The 23,028-nt window shown below is 40.9% G+C and overlaps 1 protein-coding gene across 1 annotated transcript; it reads right to left on the minus strand.

Annotated features, from left to right (window-relative positions):
• Positions 1-10,067: 10,067 nt before the first annotated feature.
• On the minus strand, positions 10,068-11,042 carry LOC133764549 (olfactory receptor 51D1). The gene has a single exon (XM_062198221.1). The coding sequence runs from the start codon at positions 11,040-11,042 to the stop codon at positions 10,068-10,070; it is 975 nt and encodes a 324-aa protein (XP_062054205.1).
• Positions 11,043-23,028: the final 11,986 nt, after the last annotated feature.

Raw genomic sequence — 23,028 nt, forward strand, 5'->3', positions numbered from 1 at the left:
TCCAACAGCAGCCATGTAAGACCCAATGCCATCTGGTTTCTCTCTTAAGGGCAAAAATAGTGTGAGAACGTTTTAGAGAGTTAGAGAATAATTTGAATGTGAAACTAAGTACCTTACATTTTGATATAAGTTTAAACTATGTATATAAATAAAGCAACATGATTCTGGTTTGGTTTCTCATTTTTTACTTGATCAGTTTCACAGATATTAGCCTTAAATTCATTTAGAACACCAGAATATCAGGGTGAATATAATTAATAATATTGCTTTATTATATCTCAAAATAAAAGGGAAGATTTTAATGTACTCATCATAAAAAAATCATGAGGAATCCATGGACTACACCCCAACCTGACGAATATTCAATCCAAATGTCAAGGCAGTGAAAGTTAAGGGATGCCTGAGGAGCTGTCATGGATGGGAGACGAAGGAGACATGAAAACTGGATCCACCACGAGATCCCGTTTTAGATGCTGGGATGTAAAACATATGAGAAAAAAAGATGGTATTCAAATAATTTCTATAGTTTAGCTGACACAGCCCTGTGTCACTTTGATATGTTCTGAGAAATGATCAGTTAGTGGGTAGTAGGCTAAGCCTCTGACTGGGGTGCTGGGCATCCCATATGGGCACCAATTCATGTCCCAGCTGCTCCACTTTTGATCCAGCTCTCCGCTATGGCCTGGAAATGCTGTGGAAGATGGCCCAAGTGCTTGGGCCCCTGCACCCATGTGAGAGACCCAGAAGAAGCTCCTGACTCCTGGCTTCAGATGGGCCCAGCTCTGGCTGTTGTAGCATTTTGGGGAGTGAACCAGCAGATGGAAGACCTTTCTCTCTGTCTCTTCTCTCTATATCTATAACTCTACCTCTCAAATAAATAAATAAATAAATGAAATGAGCAGTTAGGTGAGTACCTCATTATATGAACATCACAGAGTGTACTTTCAGAAACCTAGGCATACAGCCTAGTATACACCTAGGCCATGTGATGCGTGTATGTGTGTGTGTGTGTGTGTGACCTATTGTTCCGAGGGTCATGATGAGCCAAACATGAAATTAAACTAAGCACAAGAAAAAAGACATTCAAGACATGCATATCCATCATAACACACAGGATATTTTACAGTAAACTTTTTTTATAAAGAGAAGGGGTACATTCTAAAATAAAGCTAAAAAGTTTAGTAAATATAGAAACGGGGAGCATTTGCTATCATTATCAAGTATTTCAAGTATTATGCACTGGATGTAATTGTGTTATACTTTATGTGACTGGAGAAGCAGCAGATTTAATTACAACAGCATCACTATGAACGTGTGAGCAACGTAGTGTGCTATGACTTTGCTGAGTGATAGGAATTTTTCAACTTCATTTTAACCTTATTGTATATATGGCTTGTAGCTAACCCAAATGTCACCATGCAGCACTGAGCTATTGTACCAATGTTGATTTCACTGTTTTGATAATTATACTGCCATTGCCTCAGTAGTGGGCAAGTTCCACCTAAAAAAATATTAAAAACAAGCCCTAAAATGATCAAATTATTTCCAAGTGGCTTACCTGTCTCTTTGAACAAAGTACATGAATATCTATAAGGACATAAAAATCTTACCAAAGTAAGATTTACAGTGTCTGACAGGTAATCAAATGGCCAGGCATGCAAAGAAGCAAGGAAAACAAATCAAAGTTGATCAAGAACTGAATCAGATTTAAAAAAAAAGCAGAAGACACAGATGTTAAAATTATTATTATAATATTGTATTAAATGGGTCCAAAAATTTGGGAAGAGCCACGAAAGGCATTTTTAAACCCAAACTTCTAGAGAAAAAAAAATTATAATGTGTCAGATGTACAACTCACTGGATGAGATTAAGGGCAGGTTAGATACTGCAGAAGGAAATATTAGCAAATTTGAAAACATAGCATTAGAAATTATTTGAGGGGCCGGCATTGTGACATAGAGGGTAAGGAGGCCACCTGTAGTGCTGGCATCCCATATGGGCTCTGGTTCGAGTCCTGGCTGCTCCAATTCTGATCCAGCTCTCTGCTATGACCTGGGAAAGCAGTAGAAGATGGCCCAATTACTTGGGCCCTTTACCCACGTGGGAGACCCAGAAGAAGCTCCTGGCTCCCAGTTTCGAATCAGTGCAGTTCCAGCTGTTGTGGTCAATTGGAGAGTGAACCAGTGGATGGAAGACCTCTCTCTCTCTGCCTCTCCTTCTCTCTCTGTGTAACTCTTTCAAATAAATTTTAAAAAAAGCTTTAAAAAAGAAATTATTTGAAATTAAACAGTGATTTTTAAAAAGAATATTTTGAAACTGAACACAGCATTCATGAACAGTGTGGCAACTTCAAACAGATATATATAGAGAGAGTCCCAAAGGGAGGGAGGCAAAAAATAATAGCCAGAAATTTACAAATTTGATGTAAATTATAAACCCACATACAAAATTAATGAATTCCAAATACCACAACCATAAAAATTAAAGCAAGATCTGTTGTAATAACGTTGAACAACTCCAGGGATAAACAGAAGGGTATGGAGTTAACATATAAGTAAGACATCAATTGGGGTGTCCACATCCCATACAAGAGTACCTAGTTTGAGTCTCAGCTACTCCAATTCCAACCCAGTTTATTACTCATGCACTTTTTGGAAATGCAACAGATGATGGCTCAAGTACCTGGGTCCCTGCTACCCACATGGGAGACATGAATTGGGTTCTGTATTCCTTGCTTCATCCTGGTCCAGTCCTGGATGTTGCAGACATTTGGAAAGTGAACCAGCATATGGAAGACCTGTCTCCAAATGTATTTTTTCATAGAAAACATGACCATGTATATAGACAACCTTATGGAAAACATAATAAAACTTGTATAAATTATAAATGAGTTTAGCAAGGCTTAAGATTCAAGGGCAACATAGAGAAATCAATTATAGTTTTCTATTATAACAATGGACAATTATAAATTTTAATTAAGCCATACTATTTATGTTGTCATCAAAATATAAAACATTTAAAGATATATGAAAAAATTTTACACTGTAAACTTCAAAAATATTTCCCTAACACAGTAAAGGAGAAATCTAAAAACTAGAGATATTCCTTGTTCATGGGTTCTAAGTCTCAATAATACTAATTCCCTCCAAATTAACCAGTAAATGCAATATAATCTAAATAAAAATTATGGAAGGCTATTTTGTACAAATTTTTAAAATGACACTAAATTACAAATAATCAGAGCAATTTTTAACATGAGGAATGAAGCTAAAGGATTAACAATACCTGATTTCAAGATTCTGATAAAGCTACAGCAGTCAAAAAACAATGTGGTATTGCTATAAAGATAGACAAGTCATCAAACAGAAGAGTATAGTCTAGAATTAGACCTACATATGCATGGATAACTAATTTTCTACAAACAAGGCAATTTGAACACCAGTGGTGCTAAGCTAACTAGATATCCATATGAAAATGAATTAGTTCTAATCATACCTCATACTATATACAAAGCTAATTCAAGAAGGATCTTAGAGTTAAATGTAAAACTTAAAAAATACAAAGCTTCTAGGAAAAAAATATGAGTTTTTTGGGCTTGGTAATGAATTTTTAGATACAACAACAAAAGCATGATCCAATAAAGCAATACGAAAAATCAAATCTCATCAAAATAAAAACTTGCCACAGGCATTTGGCATAGTAATTAAGACATTGTTTGGGATATCTGCATTCCATACAGGTGTGCCTGGGTTCAAATTCTGGCTCCACTTTTACTGCAGGTTTCTGCTAATGGCACCCTGAGAGGCAGCAGGTAAACATTCATGTAGCTGGGCCTCTGCCACTGTGTGAGAGGCCCAGATTGGATTCCCAGCTCTCAACTTTGCACTGACCCAGCTCCAGCTGTTGTGGTTATCTGCAGGGTGAATCAGCAGATGGGAATTCTCTCTGTGTATCTCTACCTTTCAAACAAATAAAATAAACAAAGATTTTTTAAAATTCTTTTCAAAATTCTTTTTTTTTTTTTTTGACAGGCAGAGTTAGACAGTGAGAGAGAGAGACAGAGAGAAAGGTCTTCTATCCATTAGTTCACCCCCCAAACAGCCACTACAGCTGGCACGCTGCGCCAATCCAAAGCCAGGAGCCAGGTACTTCCTCCTGGTCTCCCATGGGGTGCAGGGCCCAAGCACTTGGGCCATCCTCCACTGCCTTCCCGGGCCACAGCGGAGAGCTGGACTGGAAGAGGAGCAACCGGGACTAGAATCCAGGGTGCAGGCGCTGCAGGCAGAGGATTAGTGTAGTGAGCTGCGGCGCCAGCCTCAAAATTATTTTTTAAAGTAAAAGATAAGTCACAGATAGAGGGAGAAAGGAATGTAAAGTGTACAACTGACAAAATACTTGTATGCAAAATATATTTTTAAATATGCCTATCCTTGCATTTAAGATGCTGTTTCAGGTGCCCACATCCCACGTTGGAGTATCTGGATTCTATTCCTGGCTTTGGCTCCTGATTCTAGCTTCTTGCTAATATGGACCTTGGGAGGTAGAGTGATAGCTCAGGTGATTAGGTTAATGACACCTAAGTGGGAGTCATAGTTTGAGATTCTAGCTCTCAACTTTGGCCTGGCCCAGTTCTGGTCATTGTAGACATTTGCTGGAGTGAATCAGTGTGCGAGAACGCTCTGTTTATCTATGTGTCTGTCTGTCTGTCTAATTGTCTTTTTCTCTGTCTCTCCAATAAATAAGCAAATTTTTATTAAATCCAAACTCAATACAAAACAAAACAAAAATGAAAGTGAAGAGTTACATACAGCTAACAGCACATGAAAAGATGTCCAGTATCACTATTCTTTAGAGAATTACAAATTAAAACCACTTCACCCCTGCTAAAATACCAAAAAATAAAAGACATCTAAACCATTCAAACATCGGTAAAATGTTGATGAATTGTAAGTCTCATATAATGCTGGGAGTGTAAAATGAGCCAAGCATGTTGGAAAACAGCCTATTAAAAAATTAAATACAAACTATAATACTACAGCCATTCTGCTCCCAGGTGTTTACTCGAAAAAATAAATAAATAAAAATATATGTCCATAAAAAGACCAGTACACAAATGTTCACATCAACTTCATTTGTATTACTCAACCCTGGAAACTTCCTAAATGTTCCCCAAGAAGGCAGAGGCTGAACAAATTATGACATAATCACACAATGGAATGCTGCTCAGCAATAAAAGGGCTGAGCTCCTTATACACATAGATGTGTTTCAGAGCAATTGTGCTGAATAAAAGAAACCAGACCCAAAATTAGTTCCTACTGAATAATTCTAAGAAATTCATACTAAACACAGAGCAACAAAGCAGTCCAATGGTTACTTGTGTACTGGACTGGAGGGTGATGAGCAGACATGAGAATCCGGAATCTCAAAGGCATAGAAGGAAACTTTTGGGGGTGATAGATACATTGATTGCCTTGATTTTGGTGACAGATTTGTGGGTATGCACCTCTGTCAGAACTTCGATGGTACATTTTTAATGTGTACAATTTGTTGAATATTAATTATACATTAGTAAGCTATTAAAATTTAATAAAATTAAATATCCTCCAGAGCGAGAGGCATGAAATACCCCATCCCCATATTACAGGTTTTACCTGAATGAAAACACTCAGGTGCAGATGCCATGACAGCCACAAAGGTATAATTTTCATAGCAGTCTGTTGTCTGGGAGCACAACCAACTGAGACCCCAATAGTTCCTTTTTTGGTTATCACCAGTTAGCAGGAGAGCCATACTTCCTCCAAGCTGCTCCCAGTAAAAGACTTCATGCTGACCCATTTCTGCCAAACTGGGACTGTTCCAGTGAGCAACATTTGCTTGGGGACTATCATTCAACCTGGCTGAAACTTTCTCAGAATCATACTGTAGTCTGGGTCTGACTCTTTCCACCCAATTTTTCCTTTCTCCTTTGACATGTGTCAGCTTGCATCATAATCTGAAGGATTTACCAATCTACTTCTATTCCTTCTCCCCATTATATGCCATAAGCCTTTTCCAAGAGAAAATATATTTAAAAAAAAAAAACTCTTGCATACTTAATTCCATTAATTCCATCTTGTCAATTGCTTCTTGGAAGATCAGAACCCACACAGATGCTAGCCTGTCAGGAAGCCAGCTTTTAGGTAATCACTCTCAGCTGTGCTGGAGCCCAGGCTCCTGTTTATATTTCTTGTGCCAAAAGTAGTTTTCAAAAGCAGTACAAAGCCTGGGGGGACAGCGCTAACTTGTGGAACAATGGGAGGTGCCCTGTGGCATCAAAGAAGCACTGAGTGAGCCCTCCAACACCCAGAAGCCACTGGTTAAGGGTTAAGACATGGTTATCAACCCATCATCAGATCATCTCACTCATTCAAAGTTCATAAATGTGTTGTGACAACAATGATAACCCTGAGCCTCTACAGGAGCCTCAGGGGAGAAATGGGGCTCTCTCCTTGGATCTCTGACACTTGTCAGTGATGCTTTTCCTAGATTGCCTAGATTGAGTGCACCATCCTCTAAGCTGAGATGAGTAAAGGGGAAGGCCATAGGAAATGAGGATGGACCTCCTTTTCCACTAATGCTGGCAACAGAATTTGTAGACATTACCTGAAGAATTACCTACCATAAGAAGATGGCTGTGAGGCAGACTCATAGAATGACAAATGCCTTAAACAGCACTCTGGCCTCAGAATCAGCCCTTAAGGCATTTGGATCTCGCTAAAAAGCCCATGAGAGTATCTCTGGCGTGGAAAGCCAAGACACTGTGGCAAAAAAATGACCTAAATGAAAGATCTCTGTGAGAGAGATCTCAGTGGAAAGAAGAGGCCATCAAAGAAGGAGGTATCTTTCTCTGAAGGGAGAAGAGAACCACTTTGATTATGATTATGGCCTTGTCAGAGTTTGTGAACTCAAGAGGCTTCCATAGTCTTAGCAGCTCATGACAAGAGCCTTGGATGATTACTGACGTCATAAATAAGAGTATCAATTGTTAAATCAACAATGGGAGTCAATGTGCACTTACTCCCCATGTAGGATCTCTGTCCTTAATGTGTTGTACTTTGAGAATTAACAGTAAATCTCATCTTCAAACAGTACTTTGTACTTTGTGTGTCTGTGTGGGTACAAACTGTTGAAATCTTTACTTAGTATGGAGTTGATCTTCTGTATATAAAGATAATTAAAATGAATCTTAATAAAGAATAGGATAGGAGAGGGTGTAGGAGATGGGATGGTTTGTGGGTAGGAGGGTAGTTATAGGAGGAAGAACTGCTATAATCCAAAAGTTGTACTTTCAAAATTTATATTTATTAAATAAAGTTTTCTATAAAAAAAATGAAGATGGTTGTGGGAAGCTATATCCTTCATCCGTCTAATTACCATGATAAAAACAATGTACTGAAGGCTCAATAAGCCTCTTGTAGTCCAAGCATGGTAAGGGTGAACACTGAAATGCAGCACACAACTAAAGTATGATTTTGAGTAGAAAGACCACTAGAAGTTTTTCATAACTCTGACTACCTTTTATCAGGATCTTAAATCTGAGACTTAAGTGTCTGATCTTGAGAAAGAAACTTCTAGAAGTGACATTATCCTAGTGTCAGCTGTCACTTAACTTCTTTGAGCATAGGTTTCTTTATCTATAAATTGGGAATGAAAATATTATCTGAGATCTAATGTTATTTTTTGATCAAAATTGACCATTAATAGCTGGGGAAAGCACTTTTGTGAACCTCATAAAATATAATAAATAGCAAAAAAGAACAAGAGATGTGATAGATGGTGGAAAAAGAGTGAATTTGTTTATTTAAAATGAACCAGAACTCTTTCTGCCTCTCCCCCACTCTGAGCAGACTCAGAGCCTAACAGCCACTGAGCACCATTTATGCCAGGCTCAGAAAACATGCAGATAGTAAGACCTGCTCCCTACCCTAAAGAGAGACAGAAAGCTGTCATATGGGTAGCTGGGTTCCAGGGTACAGGACAACAGTTATCATGCAATCATTTAACTCCAAACAGAGGGATAAACATCCAGCTGGACTACAGAGGCTTCTGTTTTATGATAGAAGTGCAGAGACTATGGGAACCTAGAGAAAGCCACTATTCTGGTCTGGCAGTCAGTCAAGTTTTCCAGCATTGTAACAATCATTGTAGGAGTCACCAATCATCCAATAAATAGTTCCTAGGGAATTCAGAGATAGCCCAAGATCTTTTGAGAAGGAAGGCCACCAGTTAGTCTAAAGCCAATGACTGTTCAGTATGGACAAGAGAATGCCTTCTGGCCTTGGCACAGAAGTTGTTCATGAAAGGTGAAGACTACTGTACTTTGAATACTATCCCCTAAGGTGTAATAAACATGTCTCAATTCACCAGTTTTATTACTTAAAACTATTGTCATCAACTTTTATCAATAATAATATTTTCCATGTGCATTCACATCTATTATCCTATTTAATTAGTCCCCACACCCATAGCAGAGGTTCTATAATCCACTCCTATTTTACATTGTTCATAGCTTCCAAAATTACTAAGGTTAGTAGATTAAGCAACTGGCCCCTAAAAAAGCTAGTGATCCCCGCACCACAGTGTGTTTTTTCCTGATGTAGATGTAGACCACATCTAAAGGAACCTCTTGACAAGGTCTGGATTTCATTTCCAATTCACAGCCCAGTACAAGAGAAATGAATTTCAACTTCTCTGAAGCTTTGTGAAAACAATTTATTGGAAGATAAAGAGTTGTCTTGATTAATTAATAACAATGAGCACCATTCATATAGGCCATGATGTGAATATTTCTTAATCTTGTACAACAAAGTATCCATATGAAAATAACCATTCCATACATGTTTACAAAGGGTGTTCACAGCATTTGAGCTTCACAGCATCACTGCTGTTGGGTTTCTCATTATACAAAAGAATGAATTATTTCTAGAGATATTATGAGGTATGTTGCTGTACCTTTCCTTAAAAGTCCTATTTCAGTGTTCTTTCCTCTGCTCAAATTAATCTACACTGTTCTATACCTACAGTTCTACAGTGTGACTGTTTTTGACCTAGCAGATTCCAAGAGCTGATGGTCAAGTGAATCGCTTACAGTGAGATGAACCCTAGCAGATGCTGGCAGCTTTACAAGTACCACCTCACAATCAAGGACTTGAAAACATTCTTGGCAGACCAGCAGGAAAGAGAAGGGAGAAGAGAAGATAATGTAACCTGGTACTGAGAATAAAGCTAGTGCCTCAGATAAAGCAGGCAGGGAAGATAGGCAGAGGCACCTGAAATCCTTGTGGTCAAGGTGAAGGAAAGATAGAGGCAGAGGCAACGTTCTTACTAGACACACATAAAAATACTTCCCACCATATATATGCAGATATAGAAAAATGTACAAAGACATCACCCATGAAACATATACTTGAATATGTCAGAACACCACTACTACACTCACCAAAACACAATAGTCACATTTTCTCTCTTGCATATGAGCACACTTTCTTTCACACAGCACACACAGATACACATTGGCAGATAAATACACCAAGATACATACAGAAACTTGAGTATTTCATGTGAGCTACCCCCTCGCCTTTCTCCATTTGCTTCCTATCGCTATCCTCCAAATACTTTCAGTAACCCATAATTATGACGGTGTAACCACTTTGGGGTATGAGTAGTAAGTTTCATAATCAACACAGATTTACTGACCTAAATGAATGAGGGAAATCATAATTTAAATCATACATGAAGACTGAAATGAATCATGAGGTGTGATGTTATAGCCTCCCCATGTCAAAAGTATGTGTATATTTAGTTGAGAGAGAGGGACCATAGAAGGCCATTATAGCACAGAGACTAGGTAAATCCTTCTCCAGGATGGTCTGCCCTTGCATAATGACACATTCCTGGAGAAAGAAATACAAACCTATTTAGATAAACAGAAGTAGACAAGAGTGTTGGCTCCTCCAAACAAGACATTCAACATAATCTAATCCTGCCATCTTTGGCATTACTGAGGACACTGTGGTAGGGACTCTTCTCACCTGCTATCCTGTGAGAATATATGGAGGACCCTTGAACGAATCTCCTTGGTCTTGGCCCCATAGACAATGGGGTTGACCACAGGTGGCAGCAATAGATAGATGTTAGCCATAACCACATGTAGCAGGGAGGTATGCCCACCCAGCCTGTGCACCACTGAGAGCCCAATGAGAGGCACATAGAAGACGAGCACAGCACAGAGATGTGAGATGCAGGTGTTAAAAGCCTTGAGTGCAGCTCCCCTGGAGGACAGCTCCAACACAGCTCGCAGGATAAGGATGTAGGAGAATCCAATAAAAAGGGAGTCCACGCCCATGACTGAGAGAATGATGAAGAGTCCGTAGATCACATTGACAGTGGTATCAGTACAAGACAACTTCATAATATCTTGATGCAGACAGAAGGAATGTGTGACAGTATATGTCTTGCAATAGGACAACCGCTTCAGGATGAAGGGCAGAGGGAAAAAGAAAACAAATCCCCTGGTCAGGGCAGCTAGTCCAATCTTGGCCACAGTAGGCCCTGTAAGCATAGAAGCATGGCGTAGTGGGTGGCAGATGGCCACAAAGCGGTCAAAAGCCATGGCCAGCAAAACCGCTGACTCCATGGCTGACAAAGCATGGATAAGGAACATCTGTGCCAGGCAAACATTGAACTCAATCTCCTGGATGCCTGTCAGGAAAAGGCTGGCCATCTTAGGCATGGTGATGGAGGAGAGGACTAGGTCAATGGTGGAGAGCATGGCCAGGAAAAGATACATGGGCTCATGCAAACGCCTCTCCATGCGAATAATGAGGACAACGGCCAGATTTCCCAAGGTGGCCACAGCATACATAAAACACAGTGGAAAAGCCAGCCAGAAATGTATGCCAGGCCCCAGACCAGGGATACCCACCAGCAAGAAGTATGCTGGGTGAACCAGAGTTCCATTTGGAGTAGCCACGACAGGGACCAAGAGCTGGGGCTTCTGCATTCCAAATCCAGTGTCTAGGAAAGGAAAAAGGAAAAAAAAATCATCATGGCTCAGAGGAAGAGGCATTGGAAGAGTGATTGTGACAAATACAAGGATTTAGTCCTTCTAATAATTCTGAACCTCAGCCTCTCTCTGCTATCATTCTCTTCAAATCCACTCATTCTTTTCAAATCCACCTCCCTGAACACTATGAATGTTGCCCTAGTCTTCCAAGGCCCCAGAACCATGCAGCGGATTCTATTACTGTCTTACTTATCACAGTGTGTCAATGTCCACACATAAAACATGTAAAAGAGTCCCTCATTTTCAGAGCTGCCATTGCTGACAAGGACACTTCTCCTGGCCACTCTCCAACAGAGTGGAATGCTTGCATGGCCATCCACAGTGACCCCAGATTATTGGGGTTAGGGTGGACATAAATCCAGAGTTGAGAGATTCATTCCACAGTTGTCTTAAAGACCCACTACAGGCTGCCTTAGGATGGGAAGCAGGGGCTCAGTGTGGGAGAGGATTTCAAGAGAGGTTTGTGTGGGAGTCTGTGTAGCATTTCTCAGCCTTCCTTGGTGGAATCATGTGGAGAAGCTGAAAATGCCATCCTCTCCCCCAGGTTCTGCCTAGGCCCAGTGAATCAAAATTTCTAGGAGAAGTGCCCAAAAATCAATTCTAAAAACAGTCAATCCCTTTTCCCTAGCCCAGATGATTTCATTTTAAATCAGAGAAAACGGGGAAAGTCATTCTAGTGTTCTCGAGAGCGGGAAGGGAGGGGTGAAGAGGAACTGTCATTTCTAGCCCCAACAAGGAAGAGAACAGCATGTGCCTTCAGGATTCCTCAAGGCCCATGTGAGAGTCTGTCCCAGACTGCGCTCGCCATGGGTGCATCAGCCAAGACAATGGACCAGAATGAGCCAGTGCTTCTGCTGTTATCATTCAGTGCTCGCACACCCTCCAGCTACTGTTTCTGGGGATCACAACTACCCCAGGCTTAACTTCTTTCAGTGCACAGACCACTCTGTTCCAAACCTCTGTCCTGAAATCCAGGCATAGAGCCTTCTGCCTCCTTTATGTATCTCCCTGAATAACCTGCAGACCTCACATTCATCCTGCCCCGAATAGGACCACTTCCAAGCTTGAGCCTCCACTCTGTTCCGATCTCAGTGAACAGTATCGCCTGGCAAGCAGCCAAGTCACCTAGGTCAGGGCAGGGGGCTCTAGCTTGATTTCTCTGCTCTTTTACGCCTCATTGTTGATTTTGTTTTTGCAATCAATCTATCAGGGCCTTTTCACTATCTGACACACCCTGCTTCCCTCCCAGCCTCACTGTTATTTAATGCTATAATTAGTACTCCAATGGTAGTTTTTTCACTTTGTGTTGCTATATGGGCAAACTGTTGAAATCTTTACCTAATATGTACTAAACTGATCTTCTGTATATAAAGAGAATTGAAAATGAATCTTTATGTGAATGGAAGGGGAAAGGGAGCGGGAGGGGGGAGGGTTGCGGGTAGGAGGGAAGTTATGGGAGGGGGGAAGCCATTGTAACCCCTAAGCTGTACTTTGGAAATTTATATTCATTAAATAAAAGTAAAAAAAAGAAAGAAAGAAAAATAATGTTCCACCTGAAATGTTCTGTCTGCCTCCAAACCCAATCTGTCCCAACCATCCTTCCACAACACCACCGTCCAACAGCACAACTAGACCTGCAGTCTCCTGCTGAGCGAGTTACAAGTGATACCCACCTCCCAGAGTCAACAGTCTTCACACTAGGGGCTGCACAGTGTGGCTCCAACTGTATTATACACACACACACACACACACACCCTTCCCCTGGGTAAATTAATCCCCCATGACTAAGGGGCTGGAACTGGGTTCTGCCCTGGCACCCGGGAATAGGCAAAGCTTGGAATGGGCCTCACAGAGGTTTGCAGAAGTTTCTCTTTGAGTAGAACACTGAACAAAGTCTGGGATCCAGGCTATTGCAATCCTGGGCAGGTGCCAGCTGGCAGATCCCTCCAAGCGACCAGGCTGTCTGAGCAAGTTCCAGGCTTCTTACTCAGCAGTGCGCCTCTCTTTTAAAAAGTTCTCAGAGCCTGGACAAACCTCCCGGGCCTCCCTCTCTGGGAGACAGCGTGGCGCAGCCTTCACCAGCAGTGCCTCTGCGGAAGGCCACTGCCCATATATACCTTCTCTGGAAGCCCCAAGGGATGTGAGGAGGAAACAGAGACTTGGGATGGAGGCTCCGCCCAGGCTCCCTAGGAAGGCTGAGCCCTGACTCCTACCCAAAGGGGCTGCGATCAGGGACTATTTTTCTGAAGCCAGCTGAGGGGACTGGTGCGGCGGGGGGGTCATGGCGGGGAAGGGCTAGAGAAGAGAAATGATTGGGCAGGCAAAGAGGAGTTACGGGAACCAGGCGCACCCTGGGAAGCACAGCTAGAGTGCCTGTGCTGGGAACTCATGTTCTAAGGGGACCTAGAGCGGGGTCAGGACTTGCCTCCTAGCTTCTTGATGCTGCCTCCTTGTGGTCGTATAGGGGCAGTGATTCTGAGGAAGAAGCCTCAAGGATCAATGACCTATCATACTTTTCTGTTCCTGCAAAACAGTGTAGTGTAGTTGATTAAATGTGGGCGTCTGGCAGCAAACAAGCTGGATTCCAACCACTTACTAATGGTATGACCACCCTAAGCCTCAGCGAGCTGTGGAAAATAAAGTACTGGCACCTCTCCTGTGAATGTTGGTGTTCATTATTAGTCAAAAATAGTCAATAAAGTAGGAGGAAACCCAGTTGAGACAGTGCTACCACAGCCAGAGGAAGAAAATGTTTTGAGTAGAACTACTGGACAGCAGCTCCGAAGGTTGCTGAGAGATCAAGCTGTGAAATGACCAAAGATAAAAGGCTGCTGGCAACCCTGAGACCTATGGGGCAGGGTGGTGAGGACAGAATCTTAAATGCAGCAAGAATAAGGCATGAATGGGTTGGGAAGAAATGGAAAGTGGATGCCAACAACTCTTTCAAGACATTTGTATTTGAACAGGAGTGAAATGGGCAGTACTTGAAGAATTGATAGCTTAATAGTTTTTAAAGTGTGAGTTTTGAAGCTGCAGGAGGCTGAACACAAGTTAATGTCAAGAGGATAGAGGATAGGACTAATAGAAAGGCTCCCTGTCCTGCAGTCCTCACATACCTGATGATGTAGATGACATCCAGGCAATAACCTACAGAGAACTGCCTTCCCCTCCTTGTGGTAGCTATGAAGTATCTTGCTTGATCCCATACCTTCCATAATCTAAAATAGCCAGACCAATCCCCAGAACTCCAGACATGGCCATCTCTGTTGCACATAAGCATCACTCAGGCACCTCAAACTCAACTTCTAACTCATTATTTCTAAGCTTCTTCATCTCATTAACCACTCAGCTCATCATCTCTGGTCCCCAATCTGTATCTTGCTCTTTGTGTATTTTCTCTTCCCTGTCATAGAAATGACTCTGTTGTCCAAGCCAGAAACTTAGAAGCCATCGTCCCTTCCCTCTCCCTTTTGCTTACTTTCTCTCTCCTCCTTCTCCAACAATATCTAACTGTTCAGCAGGTCTGCTATCTGCTAGATATTTTATAAATCACATGATCTTTCTCCATCTCCTTTGCCTGCTAGATATTTTATAAATCACATGATCTTTCTCCATCTCCTTTGCCTTTTCTCCAGCCTACACCAAGATAACCCCTGCCTAAATCATCAGAATAGCTTGTCCCTGGCTCAGCCTGATAAACTGATCAACTTTCCTACCAATCTACTGTTTACACTGGGGCCAGCATGATCTTCCAAACACAAATATGTTCATAGCAACTTTCCACTGCCCTTGGAATGAAAGCCTGAAGTTCCAACTCCATAACCCAGTTCATAAAGTCGTCCCTGAGCCATCTTACAATAACTGTCCCATCCCCATCTCTAACATTCTACCTATCTTTTTACGGCATCTCAGATGTACCAAAATATCCTCACATCCTCAATGTACCATGTTCTTTCAATCTCTTTTACATAGATTCTTCCCCAAAGAAAGAAAACCCATCCCACTTCTTGTTCTGATCAACTCAGTCTTCAAGTATCTAATTAAACATCTTTCCTTATAAGGACCTTCATGACCAATAATCTTGAGGGAACAAGTTGACTCTTTCAGCCCCTCTTTCACTAACAGCATTTAGCATTGTGAGTGTAAATATTTTTAATGCTTCTGAACAGAACTTATCTTTCTATATTTTGAGGGGAAGGACACTGACAACTATGTGTCTTTAAAGGAGGCGGTCTATAGAGCATCCTCTTTCATTCACTCTTAAGGAAGAAATTACTGATCTTCTTGTTAATTTTCACTCACAACTCTTTTAGCACTATTGAGGTATGGCTAATGGATAGGTGCCCTAAGTTCTTGGTGGCATCATGAAGTGTTGGCAAAATTTTCTTAATGTAGATTTTTCACAGAAATTTTCAAGCATTCATTTTCCCCTTGGCACAGTAAAATGAATATTACGTTGCTGAATGAAGTGGACCATGGTATGACTTTAAAATTAATAACTATCCTCATATTTTTATTTTAATATCTGTCACAAGAAAGAAAGCAAAAAACATTCAGCATAAACAGAATGTTAGATGGTCCAAACGATAATGGAGAGCTCTTGCCAACCATATATTCAATCACTTGGGTTAGGGATCCTACATGATAAGAACCTACCCAGTTCTCCAGCAGTAATCATTACACTCCAGCTTTCACTCACTGTGGTCCCACACAACATTCTTTCAGTTCCTAAAGTGAAAGTCCTTCTCCTTACACTTCTGAACATGGCTCAAAGTCTTGCTTTGTCTGGAATGATCAACCTCTTTGTTTCCTTCTTCTAAATACAAATTATTTTATTTAGATTCCTTTGTAGATGCTGCTTCTACAAGGAAATCTTTTATGTAAAATATGTTTTATTTCTGTAAGCATCGAAATTCCATTCGCAGCTGACTAATGCCATTTTTTTAAAAAAATTATCGGAATACAGTATACATACAAATGCATGAAAATGACAAGTAAATGTTTTTTGTCATCTGATCACATTCATAACCAACATCCAAATTAAGAACAAAGCATTACTAGTACCCCAGGAGCCCTCACTACCACCTCATCTCCATTTTTTAACATTTGAATGAAGAGTATATTGTCATTTATATGGTATGAGTCAATGAAACACTCTTTATACCTATATACTAAAGATATAACATCCACATATTTTTATTCTCTCTATAGACATTAACTAAAATAAATTTTTTAAAAAATGATATTTGTCTTTTGGGGTCTGGCTTGTTTCACCTAGCATAATGATCTCCAGTTGCATCCATTTTGTTGTAAATGCCAGGATTTCATTCTTGCTATGGCTGAGTAATATTCCATCGTGTATATATACCACATTTGCTTTATCCTATCATCAGTTTGTAGACATCTAGGCTGATTCCTTTTGTCAGCTATTATGAATTGAAGTGCTATAAACATGAGAGTGCAGGTATCTCTTCCATGATAAAATTCCTTTTTTTGTGTGTGTTGGTGACACTGACATACATATATGTGTCATAAAAGGCCCACATCCTCCCATGAAAAGATATAATGCTCATATGTAATATTCATGTCAGGATGAACATGTCTCCTCAAACAATTTTCATTTATTTATGATCAAAACATTAAAAATCTCTTCTTCTAGATTTTTAAAAAATATCCAGTGCATTACCAGTGGCTGTAGTCAACAGAGCACAACACAACAGTGTCTGTAGTGAAACAGAGCAACAGAACATCTAACTATGACATAGTTCACTTAAATAAACCTTTTTCCATCCCTCCCATACCACCACTATTGCCAGCCTCTGGTAACCACCATTCTACTCTGACCTTTTATGAGATCAACTTCTTTAGATTCCATATATGAATAAGATTATGTGCTATTTGCCTTCCCATACCTGGCTTGTTGACTTAACATAATGATCTTCAGTTTCACAGACTGATTTTATTTCCTTTGTATACATACCCAGTAGTGGGATTCCTGAATCATTTGGTGGTTCTAATTTTTTTTAGAAACCTTCATACTGTTTTCCATAATGATTGTACTATTTTACATTCCCACCAACAGTGTATAAATGTGGCCTTTCCTCTACATCTTTGCCAGCACTTGTTATCCTTAGCCTTTTTTTAGGCAAACTGGACTGAGGAGATACCTCACAGTGGTTTTGATTTCCATTGCCTTCATAATCAGAGATTTTGAGTGTTTTTCTTTTCATGTACTTATTGTCCATTTGTATGTCTTCCTTTGAAATATGTCAGGCTGATTCAGAGGCTAGAAGCACCAAAATGGCAAATGCCACATTGTATCATTGTGGTCAAGAGTATTGATAAAAGAATCCATTTTCCATAGAGCACAAAGGCAGAGATTCTAGTATCAGTTTCTATTGCCCAGGTTTGGGACCAAGAACTAAGCTGATGTGCTCAGTGGGGCAATAGGTATGTCTACCACAGTGAACCTCCAGAGCAATATGATGCTATTCCTGCCTGCCATCAATGAGCTACCAGACATCCTTTAATAAGTCTTATTTTCTATTTAAAGTAGGTTTCTGGAGTTTTTACCTCTCATTTTTAGGCAATATTTTGTTTGGCTGGCTCCTGGCTCAGTCTTCTCCTGTCTGTGCCTCTGGCATTGTTAGGTCAGGTCCCTGTAAACACATATTATACACTGAAAAGGAGACCATATAATTTAATCTTTTCTACTATAGGGAATATGATTTCTTTTCCAGAACCTCCTGACTAATTACATAATGCAATTATATAACTGACCACAAACCATTTTCCCAAATTACAGGTTACAATGGCTCTTAGTCATAAAATAATAGCAAATCTTTAAAAATCACTTACATATTTAGAAAAGTAATTAAATCATTTCTGGAGAAAACCAAATTCAAAACCATAGTTATAACAATAACAAATGCCAATCAATGCACCATTGTGATTTTGGGGATACAGCCTAGCTTTATACTCTCCAATGAAGAAACTAAAAACCAATGTAAGAAGAAAGAAAAAAAGGTAATGAACATAAGTGAAATAAATCAAGGAAAAATTATATAAATTCAGGAAAATGATTATAAAGCCATTTTTTAAAAATTAATCTAATATAGCATTTATATCAAAACCAGTAGCAGTGTTTGGTTTGTTGGGCAGCCAACCATCTAAACATCTTGCTATTAGTTGTATGTAACTATTAATAGTTGCTGCTGTAATATATGACAATGTTCTGGTCACAGTCATCCTTTGGTGCTCATAAAGTTATACTGCATTATTGAGACAATGAGGGCAGGAAACAGGCTATGCATGTTCAGAACAAATTTTTTTAGAATTTTTTTTCTTTACGTTTTTACATTTATTTTGTTTGAAGTCAGGGCAAGAGAGAGAGAGAGAGAGAGAGAGAGAACCTTCAATTCACTATCTCACTCTCCAAATGCCTGTAACAGCCAAAGCTGGACCAGGACAAAACTGGAGTCGAAAATTCTATCTGGGTCTCCTATGTGAGTGATAGGGACCTAAGTTCTTGAGCCACTATCCGCTGCCTCCTACATCAGGAATCTGGATCGGAAGCTGAGGCAGGACTCAATTCTAGGCACTCCTGAATGGCAAAAGGCAGTTTAACCTAATGTACCATAACATCCGCTCCTCAAATATTTTCAAATCCACAAATGTGGAGCCCACAGATCCAAAGGGCCAGCAGTGTATCTTTTTGTTTATTTACTTTATAAATCCCCACCTACGCACATGCTGCTATATTCCCATCTTGCCATCTCATTCTAAAACTACCCCACCACATTCTTGTGAAGTCTTCTTCCTATTTGTAGTCCTTTCCTCTGCCTCTGAAGTTGCGCCCTCTTTTCTACTCCCTGCCACTCAGTCTCTCTGGATACATTTACCCTAATATCCAATCTTATTAGAGTTTTTAAACTCTATTTATTGGTATATCTATAGTTTATTTTTGCATAGAAATTTCATGGATTGGTCCATAATGAACATTTTTAAGATCTTTATGTCTTACTGTGGAGAGTTTTACTACAATGGTGAAGGTGGTTTCTGGCCGTGTCTATTGGGAGTTCTGTGTACTTCCTATACTTGGATGTCTCTTTCTTTCTCCAGATTGGGGAAGGTTTCTGTTATTATTTCATTTAGAAGGCCTTATAATCCTTTATCTCTTTCTACACCTTCTGGAACTCCTAGGATCCATATATTGGTCATTTGATAGTATCTTGTAGATCTACAACCATGTTTTTATTTTTATTTTTTTAAGATTTATTTATTTGAAAGTCAGAGCTACACAGAGAGAGGAGAGGCAGAGAGAGAGACACAGAGAGACAGACAGAGAGAGAGAGAGAGAGAGAGAGAGAGAGGTCTTCCATCTGATGGTTCATTCTCCAATTGGCCGCAACGGCCAGAGCTGCACTGATCTGAAGCCAGGAGCCAGGAGCTTCTACAGGGTCTCCCAAATGGGTGCAGGAGCCCAAGGACTTTGGCCATCTTCCACTGTTTTCCCAGGCCATAGCAGAGAGCTGGATCTGAAGTGGAGCAGCTGGGTCTCAAACTGGCACCCATATGGGACACCGGCCCTTCAGGCCAGGGCGTTAACCCACTGCGCCACAGCACCGGCCCCTACAACCATGATTTTAGTTTTCTAATTTCTTCTTCTTCTTTTTATTTTTTTTATCTAATGTTTCCAGAAATTGGTCTTCTAGTTCTGATATTCTTTCTTCTGTCTTACCTAGTCTGTTATTAAGGGTTTCCACTGTATTTTTTATTTGATCTATTGAATTCTTCATTTCTAGTATTTCATTCTGACTTCTCTTTACTATCTGAATTTCTTGGGAGAATTTTTCATTTAGATTGTGAATTTGCTTCTGCTTCTAAGTAATCTGATGATTAATTTTTGAATTCCATTTCTGGCATATCCTCAATCTCTTCATCTTTACCTTCTATTATTGAAGAGTTGTAGTGTTCCTTTGGGAGGCTCATAGTGTCTTCCATATTCTTATTTAGGTTTTTTCCTCTGTTTTTTGTCATTTGTGTATTTTTTCTTTTTTTTCTTTTTTTTTTTTTTTTTTTTTTTTTTTGGTCTGGTTGCTTTTCTCTTTAATTTGTGTATTTATGAGTTAGTGGGACATCTATACTTTCAGTTAGTTCTAAGAGGTGTATGCTGGAGGTGGCCTGGGTGCTCTGTTCAGAATCCCGGGGTGGAGGAGATATCCAATGTAAGGCCCCTGTGGGGCTCTGTATCTTTCCTCTGGCTTTTTAGTTAGAGGAGGTTGTTCACTTCTATTGATGTGACCCACCCTTCTCACAGTTATGGAATACCCCAGTGTTATTCTCTGGTGTGTTCAGGGTTATATTGCCTTGCTTAATAAACTGCGCCTCTAATTTATGGAGTTTTTCTGGTAGTGAGGTATCCCTCTGTTAAGAGCTGCTATATGTCTGTGCATTGCAAGTGGAAGCACGGAGCCCCACCTCCTGGAGCCCAGCTCACTTCTCAATTGTGGTGGAGGTGAGTACAAGCTCCGGTGCACAGGGCCCTACCTACTGGGGCCCAGCTCGCATCTCAATGGAACAGGCTTGAATTTTCAATTCTCAGGACTTCTTGTTTGTACAGCTTGTGTGGTAGGGAAGAAATTCTTCTGAAATGTTGTGGTCCTCATTCCTGGGATGGGGGTGTGGTGAGGTGGCCCCCGCAATTAGTGGGTGTGTGCATGGGAGGCAAAGATGGCAGTCCTCTGCTTACATTCAAAAATGTAAACAACAAGATGGCTGCTCCCAGCCAGCTGCAGGTCCAGCTGGGAAGGGGGGAGGGAGATCTGTATGGGGGTGCCCTATCTCTCTGTTTTTCCTCTGTACCTTCTCTTTTTTTTTCCTGCGTGGAACTTTAAAAGCAGTTCACCAAGCTCTCCCTCCCACTGCTATTTGCAGCTCCATGGACCTGCAATTTCCCATCTCACCTGGTCTGCTGGGGGCTGGTGCTAGCCTCCCCAATCCACATCTCTGCCACACCTCTACCTCTTCCCTTTCTTATTTCCTCTCAGTGCAGACCTGCCCAGTCTCTGTTGGTCTCCTGGGCTTTCCATTACAAATTTCCCACAGCTCTATCTCCGGATGTATCTTTTCTCCTTTTTATCTATCTATTTTTCCCCATGTGACTTGGATCATCCTGTTGCTATATCGCCATCTTGGGACCAAGAAGCTTTTTATTCCACAATGTACAATCTTGATGACCCTTCAATGCAGGAGCACATTCAGAAAGATTTTCCAGCTCCTCCAGGCAGAATTCTCCACCTTTGCTCCTAAACTCACTGCCCCATCCACCCCTGACCTCCTTCTTGTGCCTGACTCAGAGTGGTGAAAAGTCCTGGAGCTGTGCTACTCTCAGCTGAGATTTCTTCTCCTTTGTCTAGGGCCAGCATTGAGTGGATAGGGGAAGGGGACCCTAACTCCCCCTACTCAAACACTTCCAAGGTGCCAGCCTTACCTTCTGGAAACAGAAGTCCCTGAAAAAATTAGGCAAAAACAAAAAGTACCAACTCATTCTTAAGGGATGCAGAAGGAGCCCTTCAGGGTGGAATGAGGTGACTTTCTGAGCTTCTCCCCTCTGAGCCTCCCCTCCACTCCTAGAAGGTCCTGCTGACTGTTATTCTACTACCACAGACAGCAATCTCCTCCTGTTTAATGTTTACGCCCAAGATTGTAAAGAACTTGATGGGGCTGTGGTGATTCTTCCTCAGAATTGTGAGAGGAAAATCAATCAGGGGTCTCACATTAAGTCAGGTTGCATGGCATGAAATATAGGCAGTCTCTGGTGTTCCAGAAAGTCAGGCCCAAGGCTTTGTACCAGCTTCCCACCCTACTTTAGATGCACTTTGCCACTGCCTGTACCTCTTGCCCTGCCTCCCACCCAGTTCTCTGCCATTGCTTCTCCTTTGGTGCCACTGATCCCCTAGAACATAGCTATGCACCATCCCACACTTAGCCACTTGCCTGTTGTCCTGGTCAACCTTGGGTTCAGGACAGAAAGTTGGATTCTGCAGAGCCTCACCTAGACACATCAATCTGCCACTCGCAGCAAAAGTAGGCGCAATGAAGGAGGCTTAGGGGAGCTTCTCTGCCTTCCAAATCCTCCTGTCAAGCCTTCCATTGTGAACACAAACCTCTTCTCTAGCTACCCGAAGGTACTCTGTTGCCAGGACCCTTGAGAGTCAGCCACAGTTACAAACTGCCAAGTCACATGTGAAAAGTATCTTGCCAATAATGATTGTAACTTCACAAAAACTCCAGAGAAGCACAACCAACTTGATCTTACTGTTTTTGAGGGCAGAGACCATGTAACTATAAAATTCAAGTACTCAGTTCTGCCAAAAATTGGTCCTCAAAACATCTTTAACAAGTCGTGTCTAGTTAGAATCCTGGCTATTCAGCTTCCAAACCAGATTCCAATAACGTGCATTCTGGGAAGCAGCAGATGATGGATCAAGTACTTTGGTCCCCACCTCTCACCTGGGAGTTCCAGACTCCTGGCTTTGGCCTGGCTCAGCCCTCGTTGTTGTGGGCATTTGAGGACTGAGCCAGCCGATGGAAGATATCACCTTCTCTCTCCCTGTCTCTCATTCTCTCTCACTCAACCTTCCAAAGAAATTAAGTTTTAAAATAATAATAAAGAGTACAGACTCCCTGAAAATAAATAAATGCTTAAAATAGTTTGTTTTAATTAATCCATTTGATATAGAACAACCCTTAAAATTGGGTCTGCTTTCTTGATGTGGCCGATCACTGATATCTGGGTGGTAGAAGAGAGCAGGCATCTATTGCAGAGGACAGAACAAGGAATCCCATAGGTAGCAGTTAATTCCCGGGCTCCCTGAGTGGGCTGTGAAGGTTCTTATGGATTGAAGTTGGGATGAGAGGT

Source organism: Lepus europaeus, chromosome 7, assembly GCF_033115175.1.
Source record: "Lepus europaeus isolate LE1 chromosome 7, mLepTim1.pri, whole genome shotgun sequence".
Lineage (NCBI taxonomy): Eukaryota > Metazoa > Chordata > Mammalia > Lagomorpha > Leporidae > Lepus > Lepus europaeus.

Coding starts and splice junctions, on each gene's coding strand:
- LOC133764549 (XM_062198221.1), bottom strand. CDS start 11,042: ATGCAGAAGCCCCAGCTCTTGGTCCCTGTCGTGGCTACTCCAAATGGA.